The 18219-nt window shown below is 34.9% G+C and overlaps 1 protein-coding gene across 1 annotated transcript; it reads right to left on the bottom strand.

Annotated features, from left to right (window-relative positions):
• Nucleotides 1–11140: 11140 nt before the first annotated feature.
• On the bottom strand, nt 11141–12589 carry LOC114386140. Its single transcript, XM_028346138.1, has 4 exons — nt 12176–12589; nt 11674–12047; nt 11387–11501; nt 11141–11284 (listed from the first exon to the last, which is right to left on the bottom strand). The coding sequence occupies exons 1-4, from the start codon at nt 12587–12589 to the stop codon at nt 11141–11143; spliced, it is 1047 nt and encodes a 348-aa protein (XP_028201939.1).
• Between the last annotated feature and the right edge of the window lie 5630 nt (nt 12590–18219).

The raw sequence follows: 18219 nt of genomic DNA, 5'->3' as shown, positions 1-18219 counted from the left end.
TCCATTCCCCAAGCGACCTGCGGTCCTTGAGATTTCTTTCAACCTTGTAAAAATCCTTTTACAAGCAAAGATCCACAAGGAATGTACCCTCCCTTGTTCTCTTTGAACCTAGTGGATGTACCTTGTAAAAATCTCAGGCTGTTAAACCTTTGATACTTTGTGAATGGGGATACAAAAGAATTCTCAGGCGGTTAGTCCTTTGAACACTTTTGTATAAGGGAATGGGAAGAATCAAAAGAATTCTCAGACTGTGTCGTTTTGAATTCTTTGACAAGGGAGAAGGGAGACACAAAAAAATTCAGGCGGTTAGTCCTTTGTTCTTTTGGAAAAGGGAAAAGAGAGACACAAAAAGAATTCAGGCGGTTAGTCCTTGGCGAATTCTTTTTGGCAAAGGGAGAAGAGATGAAAAGAATGAATAGCACAAGTTTTCAAGGTTCAGAAAACCAGAAAACTTTGGAAAGCTTTTGGCACAAAGAAGAAGAAGAAGTTCAAAGAGATTTAAGGCTTGTAAAGGATTGTATGAATAAGTGTTCAAGATTTTTTTGAAATGCAAAACAAAGCCTTGTTTTTATAGACTCTTCATGTCTGGTCAAGAAGACCATTTAGAAGAGTTATAACATTTAGAAAAACTTAAAACCAATTTGAAAAAGTCAAAACCTTTTTGAAGAGTTACATCTTTTGATTTATCAGAAACAGTCACTGGTAATCGATTACCAAATTAGTGTAATCGATTACACAAGGCTTTTAAGTGAAAGGATGTGACTCTTCACATTTGAATTTGAATTTCAACGTTCAAAGGCACTGGTAATCGATTACCAAAACATTGTAATCGATTATCGCCTTTAGAAAATAATTGAAACGTTGTAAATTCAGTTTGAAAACTTTTTCAAACTCATTTTGCTACTGGTAATCGATTACCAGAGAGTAAAAACTCTTTGGTAAAGGTTTTGTCAAAAACTCATGTGCTATTCAAAGTTTTGTAAAAACTTTTTAATACTTATCTTGATTGAGTCTTTTCTTCATTCTTGAATCTTGAGTCATGAATCTTGATCTTGATTCTTGAGATCTTGAATCTTGATTCTTGATTCTAGGCTTTCTTCTAGAGTCTGGAATTCTTCTTGATTCTTGAACTCTTGACTTGTTCTTGATTCACTTGAGATGTTCTTTGATTCACTTGAATTGTTCTTTGATCTTTGAGCTTTTTGTTCATCATCTTTTGTTGTCATTATTGTTATCATCAAAACACCTTTGAATCACATTCACCATGAAGCCTTGCTTCTACATAAATATATTTCATATAGATATCATATTATTATGTACCATTGTTATGGATTTGATGACTTTCAGTTATTAGCATATAGAATGAGTTTGTTTTTTTAGATTGTGAAATTATATTAATGTGAATTTTATTTATTTTTATCGTGTATAAGGGAGTCTAACTTAAGTAGTTGAATAGTGTGCATGAGTTATAAACTCACTAATACTTGAGTTTCATTTCTAAGAATAAAAAAAAAATTGATTGTTATTATGTTCATAAGATCATAACCTTCCAAAGTTTGAAACAAGAAATTAGTAAAGTCTTTTGTGAGCAATATTTAAATAATTATAAAATGACAAAAAAAATTCAGTGCCCCCTTCAATAGACTTCTGGATCCGTCCATGTTCCAGGGCAAGGCAATCAAGTCGCTCCCATCTTAGCTAAGGCGTCTCGATCTTTCTCTCATCCTTATGTTTTTGAGCCTTTTCTATTTTGTATCAATATTGATAATGAAATGAGATAAGTGTTTTCATATAAAAAAATGTTTAGTTTGTCTACCTAAGAGTTTCTCACTAATTTGTGACATCATTATATATTAGTTTAGAATGTATATATATGGATAATGATGTTGAATTTTGGACTTGTGGAGAAAAAATCTAAATGTATAAAGTCCATTTTGTCTCAATTAATTAAATGAAGAGGAATCAGATTATGGATAAGAGAGACTTTTCTACAATATATAAATTCTTAGGCACAAATTGTAGTATCAGCATGTAAGTAATATTTAACAACACAATTTTGTCACGTCGACCTTTTAGCTTAATTGCCATTCTATCATTTAAACAAAAATAATTTCACTACATTCAAATTTTAACTTATTGTCATTCTACCTTTTAAGCATAACTTCTAACTAGATATAACCCCGCATGTTGTGCGGTAACTTAATATTTTTTAGCTTATTTATTTTTTATACTGATCTTGATCTTTATTTTGACTTGAAAATGGTGTGAAAATCTTTATTTCGTGTGGCTGTATTGCCTTATCATGTACCAAAGCTAAAACTCGAAGGCACACACCAAGACTTTTTTTTCTGCACAAAATAGCAAGGTCAACGTTCATTGTTCTTTGAGACATACGGGAACGTATATGTACGTTGGGCAAACCTTTTAAGGGAGTATTTGGTAGGGAAAAAAAATTCATATAAGAGAATTATGAATTTGAGAATCATGTGAATCCTAGTAATTATGATAACTGTAAATGAAAAAGTTTGTTTGGTTGAACATAAATAGTTTTGAAGAAATAAAAAAATTATATGATATTTTTTTATGAGTTACTTTAATTATTTAACACCATATTTTTGCTTACGGAAAAAGAAAATTTTAACTTAAGATTACTAATTTGACTAAACTTTTGGCTGGGCACAAACCTCATAATTAAACATAACAAATAGAAACCAACAAATAAGCCGTTACTTTGAATGATTTTGAATTTGGTTCTTATAATTAAGTAAGATATTGAGTTTAAATCTTTCAGATAAAAAATATATGATTGAAAGGAAAAATCTCATTAAAAATGACCAATTAAATTTAATAATCACGAAAGCAAATGAATACTCAGCATCATTGTCATAATGACAAAAAAAAAAACCACAGCCAATAAAATTTTTATAAGTGATAAAATAAAAACAAAAAAAGGTTAATTATCTATATTAATGTAACTTTTTAATAAATATATGATACAATTAATTTCTTTTAATAAGAATTTGATCTTAAAGATATATGGTAAATATTTATAGAATAAATAATTTCAACTTCTCTTATTTTTGTATATGTGAATGAAACCACTAACAGCAGTCCATTGGTAACTTATACTGTTTCACCAGGCGGATTGCAAGATAAACTTTGTGCAGATGCAGTAGGCATCTTCTTCCCTTTTCGTTTATTCCTCGTTTAATTTTAAATTTTTGACGTATAAAAAAATGAAATGAAACATAATTCTTCTCCTTTAGTTTTTCTACATTGTCATCTTTATATATTTTGTCTTTTATTTACATTATTTTCATTACACTTCTAACAAATTTAAATTCATAATACAGAATATATTTTTAGAATTTCAATTTTAAAGACGAATCTCTTATAAATTTTAATTAATAATACAAAATATATTAAAAAAACATATATAGAAAGTATATTTATAAAATTTCTCATTCAGTATAATATTCCATAAATAAAATAGCTTGATTATTCATGTCGACGCTCATTATTATAGTATAGACTACTACACTATCTTCTACTAGATGTAACTTAGTAGGGCATGGATGGCAAATGTGTATTTAAGGAGTTATATACTCAAAATTGAAACTAAAAACTCTGATCAAGCTGAAACCATCACACACAAACTTGGTTGTGTCTTATTCTTCATTATTGATTATATGTGTTTTATTTCATTTACATAAATAAAAAATAACAATTACTCTATAAAAATATTTAACATATCATCATAAGATCAAATTCTTGTTAAAGGAAATAAATTATATCATTTTTTTTAACTACCATAATTGGAACATTTGACTTTTTGGTGGGACCATGAGATATCCTCTCAAGCTTTGGTCTTTTGGATCGACTATGACACTAAATTTTGGTTTGGGACTTGTAATACTTAAAGCTATTTGCTCTTCCCTAAGAGCATATTATGCGGTGATCAAACTCAAATTCTTTCCTACAAAATCAATGTGTTACCAAGTAAGCTACACCCATTGAATTATTCATATCATTATTAGAAGGAGTCAAATTAATTCTAATAAATAATGATTTTTTTTTATTTTATTACATGTAAATTTTCTGTTGGTTGTATCTAAGGATGAGATGCCGACAAAGTTATGAAAATCATATTGGACTGGCCTGTTGGACTAATTATGCTAGGTTTGGATGACCATTTGGTTCATCTACCTTGAATTTGATGAATAACAAAAGGATATATGATGTGATTCTTACTAGGAGCGGATCGCTTGATACAGGTCACAGGGTTCTGGGTGACGCCACTTCCAGAGAGGGAACATAAGTCAGGGTAGACGCCACAAAGATTACCTTGATAAGTCCGAGATTGGTTCAATGAGGAACCCAGAGAGAAGTTCTCACAAAATTTTGTCAAATGTCAAAAGTCCCTCTATTAAAAATGAAATCAATACATATAGTGTATCTGAACAAAAAGATAGAAATAGACATGGGCCTTCAAATTAATTTGGGCCAAAATTACAACGAAAAAATTATAAATATATAAAAAAACATATTTGGTATGGGCCTTCAAATTAGTCTGTGTCTTCAGTAACAATTAATATTCGAGTGTTGCTAGGTGCACCCAACATTCTTTAAAAATGGCAAAACTGTCCCTGGCTTCTTTCTCCCTTTAAAAGCTATTTTTTTCTTAAAAAGCACAACAACCATTTTTTCTTCCGTTGTTCTCGCTTTTCTCTCTTTGGTGCCGTATTTTCTTTGGTTCCTTGGCAACGATTAGGTGCGGTAAAGGTGAAGGTAGAGGTGTTCAGTGTTGTGGTGGTCGTCAGTGGCATACGAGGTACACATTTGTGTGTCGGGTGTGGTTTCTGGTGTACTGTAGATGGTGCGGATCAAGTTGATCCGTAATAGATTTACGGATCAACTTGATCCGTAAAAGACTTACGGATCAAGTTGATCCATAAATGAATTGCGGATCAAGTTGATCCGTAAAAGAATTACGAATCAAGTTGATCCGTAATAGATTTACGGATCAACTTGATCCGCAAGTCATTTATGGATCACCTTGATCCGTAAATCTATTACAAATCAACTTGATCTATAAGAGGAAATTTTTTTGAAATTTTAAGCTTTATTATTTAAGTTTAATTTAGTTTTTTTATTATTTCTTTGTTTGTATTGTCATTTTTTATTTGAATTGTGTATACGTGTAGAATGATATAGGGTTTTGGATTTTTACTAATGATGAGTTATTATGTATAGTTTTGTATGTTATGTATAGTTCGGTTAGATGTTGTATGCATGTGTTAAAATTTTTGATTTATTGTTAAGATGAACGAAGATCAGTGGATGTATGAAAGTATAATGTCTGAAGAAGTGGATATGGATTATCAAAATGAAGAAGCATGTGGTGTGAATGAACCACATGTTGATTGTTCTTATGCGTTCAATACTTCTCAGGTAATAATGTTGATGATTGTGAGTGATTTAATAAAATCAATATGTTGTAGAAAACTAAAATTATGTGGATTGCTTTGTAGGTGTTTGACAGCCGAGAGGATGTTTTGCGGTGGGCTCGATTCGTTGCTCATGAAAAAGGATTTGTGGCGATGATTATAAGGTCTGACACAAACACTGGTAGTAGAGGAAGGACTTCATTTATGTTAATTGGCTGTGAAAGGAGTGGCGAGTATAGATGTAGGAAGAAAGAATTTGTTAGAAGAGATACTGGAACTAGGAAATGTAGGTGTCCCTTCAAGATTCGTGGCAAGCCAGTGGTTGGAGGACAAGGCTGGATGGTGAAGTTGATGTGTGGGATTCATAATCATGAATTGGCCAAGTCATTAGTTGGACATTCATATGTTGGGCGATTGACTAAAGTTGAAAAGACACTTATTATTGATATGACAAAGTCAATGGTGAAACCAAGAAACATTCTACTAACTCTGAAGGAACACAATGTCAATAGTTGTACGACAATCAAACAAATATACAATGCAAGAAGAACATTTCGTTCTTCCATAAGAGGAAGTGATACTGAAATGCAACATCTCACGAAGCTTCTTGAACGGGATCAGTATATTCATTGGCACAGAATAAAGGATGAAGAAATAGTTCGTGATATATTTTGGTGTCACCCTGATGCAGTGAAGTTAGTCAACGCATGTAATTTGGTGTTTTTGATAGACAATACCTACAAAACAAACAGGTATAAACTCCCATTGCTCGATTTTGTTGGGGTGACATCAACTGGGATGGCATTCTCTGCCGGTTTTGCATATCTGGAGGGTGAACGTGTTAATAATGTGGTTTGGGCTTTAAAACGCTTCTGAGGTATATTTTTAAGACGTGATGCCCTCCCTAGAGTTATTGTGACTAATAGAGACCAAGCATTGATGAATGCAGTGAAAACTGTATTCCCTAAGTGTACAAATTTGTTGTGCAGCTTTCACATAAACAAGAATGTCAAGGCCAAATGTAAATCGTTAATTGGTCAAAGAAATGCTTGGGAGTATGTCATGGATGCTTGGGAAACTCTTTTTGATTGTCCTTCAGAGCATAAGTTTGATGAGTGGCTGAAGAAGTTTGAAATGGTTTGTTCACCATGACCAATGTTTGTTGACTACGTCAAGGATACATGGATAATCCCACACAAGGAAAAATTTGTTACCGTGTGGACGAATAAGGTGATGCACTTAGGTAACACAACAACAAACAGGTATGAAATTGTTGAATTATTTCTATTAAGGTTGATGAATTGATGGAACTTTATTGTTGTATATGTTTATTTTTATTTGTGTATTTGAAATGTAGGCTTGAATCTGCTCACTCGGCTTTAAAAAGATTGTTACAGAATAGCCTTGGAGACATATGCAGTGTTTGGGATGCCATGAACAACATGATGATGCTACAGCACACGGAAATTAAAGCATCATTTGAAACAAGTACACATGTCGTTGGACATGTCTTCAAAAAAACCTTTTACAATAGGCTTCTTGGAATGGTTTCAATGTATGCTTTAAATCATATTGTTGCTGAATTTGAGCATGTTCACTATGCTGGCAAGGATCCTTCCACTTGTGGTTGTGTCATGAGAAGCACGCACGGTCTTCATTGTGCTTGTGAGCTATCCAAATATGTTTTTGGTTGCATCCCATTGGATTCAATCCATATGTTCTGGAGGAGACTCAGTTTTTCAGACCAAGGGTTATCTGAGCCCGAAGTGAGCATCAAGGAAGAAATAGAAACAATATCCAAAAGATTCGAAGAACTTGATGTTTGTGGTAAGTTTACTCTGAAGACTAAACTTTGGGAAATTGCATACCCCGATCAAAATTCGATGTGTCCTCCTCCAGCAAAGGTTAACACAAAAGGTGCATTGAAGAAACCGATGAACAGAAACCCAAGGTCAACAAAGGGCAATCCATCTTACTAGGAGTATGTAGATGCTTTTGATTCTATGCAAAATAGCAATTCGTTAGTGAGGCATAGTGCATCATCCTCTTAGCAACCCAATCCAAGAACGATCATGCCTATGTTGGATCAGTTTCAGCCATTTATGCACGACTTCATTCATAACATTGTTGATGTCAAAGCTGATGGAAACTGTAGATATCGGTCGGTTGCCAGTTTATTAGGTATGGGTGAAGACTCTGGGTCATTGGTTTGCAACCATCTGCTTAAAGAACTTGACAAATTCTCAGAAGACTATATCAAGCTCTTTGGTGGCACGAAAAGATTTGAGGAATTAAGGATGTCACTACTTGTTGATGGGTTAACTAAGGTATGTAATTTATGTATTTGATTTTTAAGACTTAACTTTGAAATTAAGATTGGCGTGTATATTTGTTTCATTCAGGTGACTACAGATAAGTGGATAGATATAACCGACATGGAATATGTCATTGCATCAAGGTATGATGTAATCGTGTATCCTTGTCTAAACAACAAAGCATAATGTGCTTTCCTCTTAGAAGTCAATTGTTGTCAGATTCTTCAGTGCATTGCATAATTTGTATCGGTCACGTGTATGGCAATCATTTTGTTGAGGTACATTCTAAATATAAAGTCTTTTTTGTATATTTATGCAATGAGTTGTGTACGATTGACTTAATATTTTTTTCACATGTACAACAGGTTTATTTAAAAGACCGTTGTCCTTTACCGCCTGTAGCACTGTTATAGTCTAGCAATTGTCATCCTCAGGTGAAGCAGTGACCAACTCCATATATTAGTAGAATGCAACATTACAAAAGTTTCGTGATGTTCAAAAGAGACTATGCTGACATAAATGATTATTGAACATGTACCTTTTAATCACTGATCATTTTGAATTTGAATCTCACGTTAGAGTTATGTGTGTTTGTATATTTGTTACATTAACAAAAAAATTATTACTTAATTCTTGCGTTAAGAAAAAAAGTAGTTGGTGCAACTAAAATAAAGTACGCATGCATGATAAATCATTGTCTGAGTTGACAATACATTGTGAAATGCATGCGTGTTAACATAAAGCGTGACAGGATATTGTACGGCTTGACTACACATTCAGATTTGATGAAAGATAAAGCGTGTCACGCATTGGTGTAGTTGACAACACAGACAGAAACCATGTGCACGCGTATGTATTTATTTTAAAAAAATTAAAGAAATGATACTGAAACTCATCTATATATATGACACAACCAAACACGGTAAAAAAACCATACATTCTATCCTAACTCAACTCTTACAACAAAGTATGGCATTCTTGGGAGAAACAAGCAGTCGACATTAGGTTTTATTTTTCCAAATGGATCCATTGTTCACAACGACAGTGGTGTTTATTTTCAAACTTCTACTCCAGTACCCATTTGAGTACCTAACGCTTGTGATTTTCAAACGTTAAAAAGCAGGATACACAACAGTCGTTCACAGATACAGGTAACCATCTTCACTTTCAATGTATGCAACTGAAAATTGATGATGATGTTCACACAATGTTAATGTCTAATCATCAATTTTTATGTGTTGGTCCGATTGAGTTAGTATGCACCATTGGTCGAACACCAGATGGTATATTAAACTTACTTGAAGTCACTGTGACCCCTACTCATGATGCCCTGCTATATAACAATGGGAGGTGGAACATGCCACGCCAAAATGAGTTTGTTGGTTACTCGTTCACAGGGAAAAATCCCAAAAAGTTTGACATTCCTTCCAGATGTACGATGGATGAATTGAAGGATTTGATCAAGCAAGTTGTGCCTCATGGGATTCCCCCTTATGGTATTCATGAAACACAAACGGTAAGGCGATTGTTTTTTCGGCAACCAAGTCACCATGAGTATTCAGATAAAATTATCAAAATCGAAATAATTAAACTGAAAATCAACGATGATGTGCTGAAGGTGTTAGTGCAGTCTAACTACTGGAAAAAATTTCGGCCAATAGAAATTTTAGCTATTTTTAGTAAACATGTAATGGAAATGGAAGACGTGTTGTCCTTGTAGCAAAATTAGCGTGACTTAGTTGTAGTATTTGATGCAAATTTTATTTCTTTCGACTATGTTGAAGTTAATGCAAATTTTATTTCTGTGAATGAGGTTGAAGTTAATGTAACGTTTTAATTCATGTAGCAAGAATCGTACTCTTTTTCTTTTTTTATAATAATTTAAAGGTCAATTAAATTGTTATTCCTGCAACTTTTTTAAATGTAAATATTTAGTGTTTAAATAAAAATAAATGAAGAACTAAAAAAAATGATAAATGACAACTAATTGTAAAGAATAAAAATAAAGGGAAGAACAAAAATGGAAAAAAATAAAACTAAAAATACTAATGAAAAATTTTAAAATATAAAAATTATGGAATTAAAATACATGGCCAATAAAAAAATATTAAAAAGTTAGTTAATTTGAGGACCATGACCAATAAAAAAATTTAGTTAAAAAATATTATAATTTTAAAAAATTATTTGAGGACCATGACCAATCAAAAAAATATTTACAAACTAAAATCCGTTTGAAAAATTTTAAACACTCAAAAGTTAGTTAATTCTTATTTGTTATATTATTTTATTAATGTAAATAGATTCAAATTATTAATTTTATTTTATGACTCTTTTGTTTATCGAATTAAAATATAGCATGTGATTAAAAAAATATTATCCTAATGGTTGTCTTTTTTGTTATGTGTTACCATTATAAAATTAAGTCGAATGAATCTTTAGTTAAATGTGACATTCGTACTATTTCAACGAATTTCGAATGAATTTGGAATCAAGTAATTTAAAAATAAGACTTAAAGGTTAACACTAATATTATAAACAAAAATAACTTTAAATATACAAAATGTTCTATAAAAAACAAAAATGTTTTCAAGTACAAGAAATGTATATACATCGAATATCAATATGAAATGTGTAAAGAAAACAAAACTATGGTCGATTTGTGCGCCGCTTACGTCGAGACCTCACATACACAAGCTAGTCTTCTGTGATACTCCTGACAATCCCGAGGCATTCTTCAATGACTTCATGTGTCGATGTGCCTAGCGTGACTACCCCTAGGTTGAGATGACGCTCCAACCTCTCGGAAATTGAATCGCAAGCCTCCTGTTAAATAGAAAACAAACAAATTAGACAAATTACTATTAAAAAATTGACGTAAATGACATTTCATACATCTAACCAAATCGTAACACTTACCACTGTATGTCTAAGCTTGTCCACATCAGACCTGGCAGATGTCGATGGTGCTGCTGGCTTTGGGACCTGAGGGACATGTCTGGGCTGCATAGCAGGTGCATTTGGCAGAGGATTTGATGGCTGGGTCGCGGTCATGAATGGATGAGAAATGTGGAAGAACCAGTCGATGTAGTCAGGTGCACAATGACCTGGCACAATGCACGTCTCACCTGCTGGCACAAGATGGTCTGAGTAGTGCATCCACATGTCGTCTATCTCATCAAATGACACCCATGAATCAACAGGCGGAGCAGGAATACTCTGGATGTATCCAAATTGCCACATGACCCTCTCTGGTCGATAACTAACAACAACGGGCCCCCAGCGGAGCTGACCAGAATAGCATGAAATCAAATGAAACTCCCAGACCCGTTGGTGCTCCCCATATGGAATCCAGCAGACATCAGGAATCCTAACTCGGTCCTAGTGTTGCCTGTACGTCCCTGTAGATATGTTCTTCATAGTCTTCTTCGTAGCAATCCACCTATAGGCATGTGGTGAATCCTTGTCGTAGTCCGGATCAGCGTTGCACTCCGCGACTGACAGAAAGTGCTCGTATATCAAACACTACAGAGGTTACATGAAAATCATACAAATTTCAAATTAACGTCTAAAATACCGTAATTAAAACATTGTTGTTAATTAACTTATGAAAAACATGTTAATTACCTGCAACATGGTGATGTAACTAGCAAGCTGTCGGCTAGTGCTGATGCAAGCATCATTCAGGTGGTCGTACATATGCACCAGGGCAGCAACTCCCCATGCATACCTCCCAGTCTGACTGAGGTCACACAGTGCGTCCAAGAACACAACATGAACATGGGTTACACTCTTGTTTGCAAAAATGAGTGCAACCCAAAAGATGGAGAAGATACGCACGAGCTGCAGCTGTCTAATGTACAGCCTGACATCTGTGCTGATACATATTGCGTAGCCAAGACAGGCATACGTACGGTCCACGACAGTGTTCGGTCTCAGCCCTGGCTGTCTCTGGTGAGACCATTAATAAGTCGACCAACATCAGTACCGCCTCGTCCACGTGCAGAGGCTGAAAGGTGTGCAAGTCGCCAACGACGGGCAGATGAAGAAGAGATGAAACATCGTCCAGCGTGATCATGACCTCCCCCACAAGAAGATGGAAACTTGAAGGCTCCCAGTGCCACCACTCGACAAACGAGGATAGAAGTCCCCGATCGTCGTTGTCTACTGAACACGCGATCAAAGGACTTAGTCTTGTCCCAGCAACTAGTCCCTCAATGGCAGGGACAAGCCTACCTAAATTATGCACCTTCCTCCCGTGGAAGGATAACTTCAACTCAAGACACTCCTGAATTGAAGTATAAAGGAACACACAATTCATTAACATAATATTTTAAAGGAAGACAAATGTCAATAATAAAGCATACTTAACAAATAACTTACATTGAATATTATAAATACATCTCCCATTCATACGTTGGCTGCAACATCCTCAGCATACTCGGTCAGCACGGATGGGTCGGTCGATCCACCCAGAAATCCCTCAGGCTCATCTGCAGCAGCCTGTGCACTGGCGTTTGCAGCAATGTCTGCACCAATGTCATGTACGTCAGCTTCTACCATCGACTCATCTACAACTACTTCAGCCTCAGCCGTAGCTACGTCAGCCTCAGTTGCAGCTACGTCAGCCTCAATCGCAGCTACGTCAGCCTCAACCACAGGTACCACTAGCTCAGCATCTGCAATAGTGACAGGTACCCGTTGCTTGTGTGCGGATGCGGTCGGCCTTCGCCGCTGGGGAGCATCGTCAGAATCATCACGGTCCTCTCTCCCCAGACCTCTGCCACTAACCCTACCTAAGGCACGACCTAGGCCTCTAGTCCTAACCATGATCTGCAAATGTCTACCACAAATTCCATAACTGATTTCATTCACTCAAAGTCATGCAAGTTCTGAGGATTTAGTGTGATTGGTTTAAGGGTGAAGAAGATAAATATTGGCTTATTTGTGTTTACTATTTTCAACAATGTTTTACTTATTTGGCATATTCAAGTTTTGGTTTTTTTGTGTGCATAGTGAAGGTTTGGGATTTCAAGTAGCTTCTCAATGAGGATTTTGGTCTGGTCTATGCCATTTCTTAGAGTGTAACCATGAATTTGCTTCACTTGCCTCATTACATCACAAATCTTTTTTGGTTTGAGTTGACTTCTCAAATGTTGGAAACTTGGAAGTTGTTTGTTGTCTCAGAAAAATGTCACTTCTAATCTCAATTTGGTTGGTTTAACTTGTGCATCAAATAAAAAATTGCATAATGCATCCTAAATATATACAGTAATTATTTCTATCCTTAATTAAAAATTTGCAACACATTAATTTTCTAGAAGCAATATAAATATAGTAAAGAAGAATAATTAACCTTAGGAGGTTCAATTTGTAGTTACATGAAGTGTTTTAGACCAACTTAACTAAAGGCTCAACATGTTCAAACATTTCAAACATTATACAATATACAAGATCATGCATTATACAGTACAAACCAAAAAAGCCTCAAAACCAAATTTCAAACCAATATCAACTTCATCAAATAATGAACGCATAATTTCAAACTTTTTTCATTACTCAATCGTACTCTACTTTAGCCTAAAAGCCTCAAAACCAACCCTAAATCATAATAAAAATCATTTTTCATAATTTATAATATATTTGCCATTTTTTAAAATTAAAAAAATTCTTATGCATCAAGTTGATTTGCAAGCTTCTTACGAATCAACTTGATCCATAAGAAGAAGCTTGCGGATCAACTTGATCCGCCACCTCATTGCAGATCAACTTGATCCGTACCCAAAATACAATTGCGGATCATCATTTGCTGATCAACCAAGCTTGCGGATCAACCTAAATACACTAGCGGATCAATCTAAATACCCTAGCGGATCAATCTAAATACAGCAAAATAGAATAAATGGAAACGGCGCTTACCTCGACGGTGGATGGTGGCAAAGCTCTTCACGGCAACCTCCTCAATGCGTGCAACTCCACGTCACTGCAAATGGCAATGCCCCGAAAGAAGAATACCAAAAACGCGCAGGGAAATGATGACCACGGAGCCATAGGGAAACCAAACAGTGATGCTAAGTGCACCCCGAGAGGAAACTGAAGCGTTGGGTGAAGAAGAAGAAGAAGAAACTCAAGCGCTGGTGAAGAAGAAGAACAAATGGAAACACTGGTGAGGAAGAAGAAGAAATGGAAACGCGTGAGGAAGAAGAGGAAATGGGAATGCTCCTGAGGAAGAAGAAGAAGAATGTGAAATGCAAGAGGGAGAGAGAAACTGAAGCGTTTTTTTAAAAATTAGCTAGGGGTATTTAAGTCTTTTTACACAAAGTGTTAGGTGCACCTAGCATCACTCTTAATATTTTTAGTAGTGTCTCTGCCTCTAGGCCTTCATCCTTCTCCACTTGGACCTTGTTAATTGTGTCTGATACCATTTGTTGGAGGGTATCCACTGATTGTTTGGTCCTACTCCTAGTTATAGGTCCCTGTATTTTGGCAATTTTTGGATTCTCATCAGTATACATTAATGATATTCTAATGAGTTTTAAACCGTCCTAGAATCTCAATTTCTGCATCGGTTTTCTTCAAAACAGTCTTAGAATGTGTTTTTTGTTTTAAAAATATTAAAAAATTAACATTTTTAATACGATTCTTTCAAAAAATCGTCTTAGAAAGTGTGCACGAATAGTATCAGCGTAAATAATCTATGCAGTGACAATATAAAAGATTTTTACATTGTCATCCAATCACAAACTACCATGCATGATGAATTTATTTACTTTAACAATAACTAACTTAAAAGTCATAATAACAATCATTTCTATTAGTTCATAGTGTTACATTAATAGTGCATAGAAATATGAAAATTTTATTGACTTTTATGGTAACTACCTTAAAAGTTATAATATCAATGATTTTTTATTAGTTGATAGTGTTACATTGGTAGTGCATAGAAATTAAACTTTGAATATAAATAGGAAGAAGTATAACTGCCCAACGTTTGTGGCAAGAAGTGTCCTTTTCTCAACAGCAACAAATTGGTCAATCGATGGAGATATGACATGCATAATTTGTTTGCTCTTATCTTCATTCTTTGAGCATTCTCTTCTGGTTTAAACAACAGTATACATCCATCTTGAGTTCTATATGCCTTTAGCCCTTCAAAGATTCTCTAAAGATAAGCACATTAAAAATTTGTGAGGCTTGAGCTAGAATTTCATTTGTGAATTAGCTTATGAAACCATGTTATGTATGGATTGCACAAACATTGTAATATTTGATAGAAGCTAATGAAACACAACAAGGTACAATGTTTTTCTAACTTGTCCATAGTTTAATATTGCAACAAAAGGGTTGAAAAACTAGATTAAATCTAAGCTCATCCCATTTTATGCTAGAACAGTTTTCAACAACAACACTGCCTTTTCAAACTCAAGTGGATGAACAAGTTAAAGAGTGAAAATGAGGAATATTATCATCAAAAACAAAACTAACAACATCAGCCCATCCTTGTCCTTAACATTCACTACAATGTCTAATACAACAAGAATACAAAATATAGGATGGCAAAAGAAAAAACTTGGAATATAGGGTGAAGGATCAGGACCTAACCGACCAATTGCACTCATAGAGCGTGCAAGTAATGGAGCAATTTGAACCTTGGAGACAACGAAAATAATGGGCCTGGGACCACCAAGAACTAGTGGAGCACTAGAAGGCCTCAACAACATAGCCACTTGTGCCATGGATCTTTCGGTTAGTCTTGGGGGTGAAGGTTTTTGGATTTCTATTTTTGAACCAATTGTTACTTGTGATACAAAAGTTGAAGATAAAGACACCTCTTTATCATTTGATTGTGAGGTACCCAAAGATGTTTTCCTAACATGAACATAATCTCCAATAACTCTAGTTTGGTTTTCTGACTTCATTTGAACAGGTAATTTTCTTGGAGGACTACTGGATGAGGATGGCACTGCTAATTTCTTCTCTTTCGATAGGCTTTCATTATTCACAGATCTTTCTATGCTAACTTGGTATTTGATGCTTTGTTTCTTTTGTAGTGAAGGTACATCTTCTTCCTATCGAATAGAACAACAAAAACCCATGACATCAAGCCAAATTATAATAGTACAAAAGAGAATGTAAAAATAAATAAATTAGCATCAAATTAATCTTACACTGCCGGTCCAAATCTAAAATTCCACATTTCATGAAAAATTAAGTCCAGATTTGAAATCCTTTTGTCACATATATAGATGCTCCAACAACCTTGTTTCAAAAAATCATTTTATGAGCCATAGCCTCTAACAAGACGGTACAGAGAACGAGGCAACAAGACAAATGAAGCATTAAAACTCCACAAAAATGCCATGACTTCGTTGCACCCCTCAAAGCGGCAAGACACCCAAAGGTGTTTTTGTGTCCAACCATGCAAATCAAGACACATGTCATCCGATACTTGGAAGATTCTTGATGACCGAAAGAGTTGAGACATAGGTAGCATTTGTGCCCCTCCATTGTGTAACTTAGTTTCAACCCACATGACTAATATGTCTGCTTGAGGTAACTCGGCCAAGCAACTCGTGTAAGCTTGCATCAAACAAACAATGACCTTGACACACATGAAACTCTATCATTTGTAAGTAGTCGTACAACCCAAAGAACTCGACACGTACTCTGCTCGTGAGATCCCCACATGCTTGACTCATGGCACTTTCAACGACCTCTAGCAAACTTGGGTGTGATGCCTAGGGGAGCAGTCCACCAACGTGGCTTTGAACATCATGTAACTACCTCGACATCTGGCATGTATGTATAGACCCAAAAGGAGATCCTCAAGTACGTTTTACTCGTCCTAGTTGTAGACATATAAACACCTCAAAGCACCATTGACTTTCTCGTTGGAGTCCCTTTTGCAAGTACCTCCCCCCACATCAACAACAAAGATAAGATATTCCACTTAGAAGAAGAGGACCAGATAGCTCGGTCGGACCTCATTGGAACTCAGTAGGAACAGTGAGTATTGGTCTCCTCTTGCTTTGGGATTCTTAAAGCTTAATTGTGATAGTGTTTTCCTTCATGATGGTCACCTTTCTACTTGTGGGGGTGTCATTAGAGATGATAATGGTAGCTTTGTTCAAGCTTTTTCTCATTGTTATGGCCATGTCTCAATTCTTGAAGCTGAGCTTTGCGGTATCACATGGAGATTTCGTATGGTTGCCTCTAGGAACATTCTTTTGGTGGAAGTTGAATTTGACTCCTTACTAGGGGTGAATCTCATTAGCAGTGGGTGTCACTACTAGAAAATAGGCTTTTAATATTGGTTTTTTCTACTTCCAACATCAATTTTTGACCAACGTTGAAACCACTAACATTAACGAACTCAATGTTAACGTCGGTTCTCAAAAAACCGATGTTAACATACACTACGCAACATCGATTTTTTAGAAAAACCGATGTCGTATAATAAGCAATAAACCAAAAAACATATAAAATATGCGAAAAACAACATCGATTTTTCTAAAAGCCAATGTTGTGTTACACACGACAACATCGATTTTTAGATATTTCAATTGCACAAGGCTCTTAACATTTGAAGAGTATCCCTGTGGCACTTTGACATGGCACAGACATTGACAGAAACTTATCTTCTCCTTTCTTGACAAAGTATGACATGCTAAAGGCAAGTATATTTTCTTACCATTAGACCTTGGATGTAAATGGTCACATATACCCATCTCAGTTAAATCTTGATGATTATTGAAACCATCCTTTGTCTTGCCTTGAATTTTAGAAAGCACGTTAATGACACTATCACACACATTTTTTCCACATGCATAACATTGATACAATGTCTAACATCTAGATCGGACCAGTATGGAAGATCAAACAATATCAACCTCTTCTTCCATAGGCAAGTTTTACTTGTCAGCTTCTTTTTTATCTTTTCAAATATAGTATTGATGTCCTCAACCCGCTCAAGAACCTGTTGACCAATTAACAATATCGGTAGACTTTCATGCTCTTGACTTCCATTAAAAGCTTTTTTCAATTGTCGGTAAGGGTGATAAGGTTTTAGAAAATGTCGATGCTGAGTGTATACTCTTTGTAGAAGCAAGTTTCATGATGATGAATCAAGTATGAATCAAGTAGTTTTGATGATTACAAAAATCCCAAAAGAATGATGTCAAGATTGAGTCAACAAGTTCAAGATCAAGATTAAAGAAAAGACATCAAGAAGAATCAAGATTCAAGAGAAGGTGAATTCAAGATTCAAGAGAAGAAACCAAAAAGCAACAAGTCAAGACTTCACAAGGGAAGTATTGAAAAAGATTTTTCAAAAACCAAACATAGCACAGTTTTGTTTTACAAGAAGTTTTTCCAAATTTTTCTAAGTTACTGGAGTATTTATTCTCTGGTAATCAATTACCAATTACCTGTAATCGATTACTAGTGGTAAAGTTTGATTT

Source organism: Glycine soja, chromosome 15 (genome assembly GCF_004193775.1).
Source record: "Glycine soja cultivar W05 chromosome 15, ASM419377v2, whole genome shotgun sequence".
In the NCBI taxonomy this organism is placed as follows: Eukaryota; Viridiplantae; Streptophyta; class Magnoliopsida; order Fabales; family Fabaceae; genus Glycine; species Glycine soja.
Note: the sequence above shows the minus strand (reverse complement) of the source record. Positions and strands in the feature narration are given on the sequence as shown.

Bases quoted from the DNA above. Each gene is read 5' to 3' on its own strand.
- LOC114386140 (XM_028346138.1), bottom strand. From the start codon at position 12,589: ATGGTTAGGACTAGAGGCCTAGGTCGTGCCTTAGGTAGGGTTAGTGGC. The intron at 11,502-11,673 runs GTACGTATGCCT...GTGTGACCTCAG, and splicing joins ACCGAACACTGTCGTGGACC to TCAGACTGGGAGGTATGCAT. The intron at 11,285-11,386 runs GTAATTAACATG...TAACCTCTGTAG, and splicing joins GTTACATCACCATGTTGCAG to TGTTTGATATACGAGCACTT.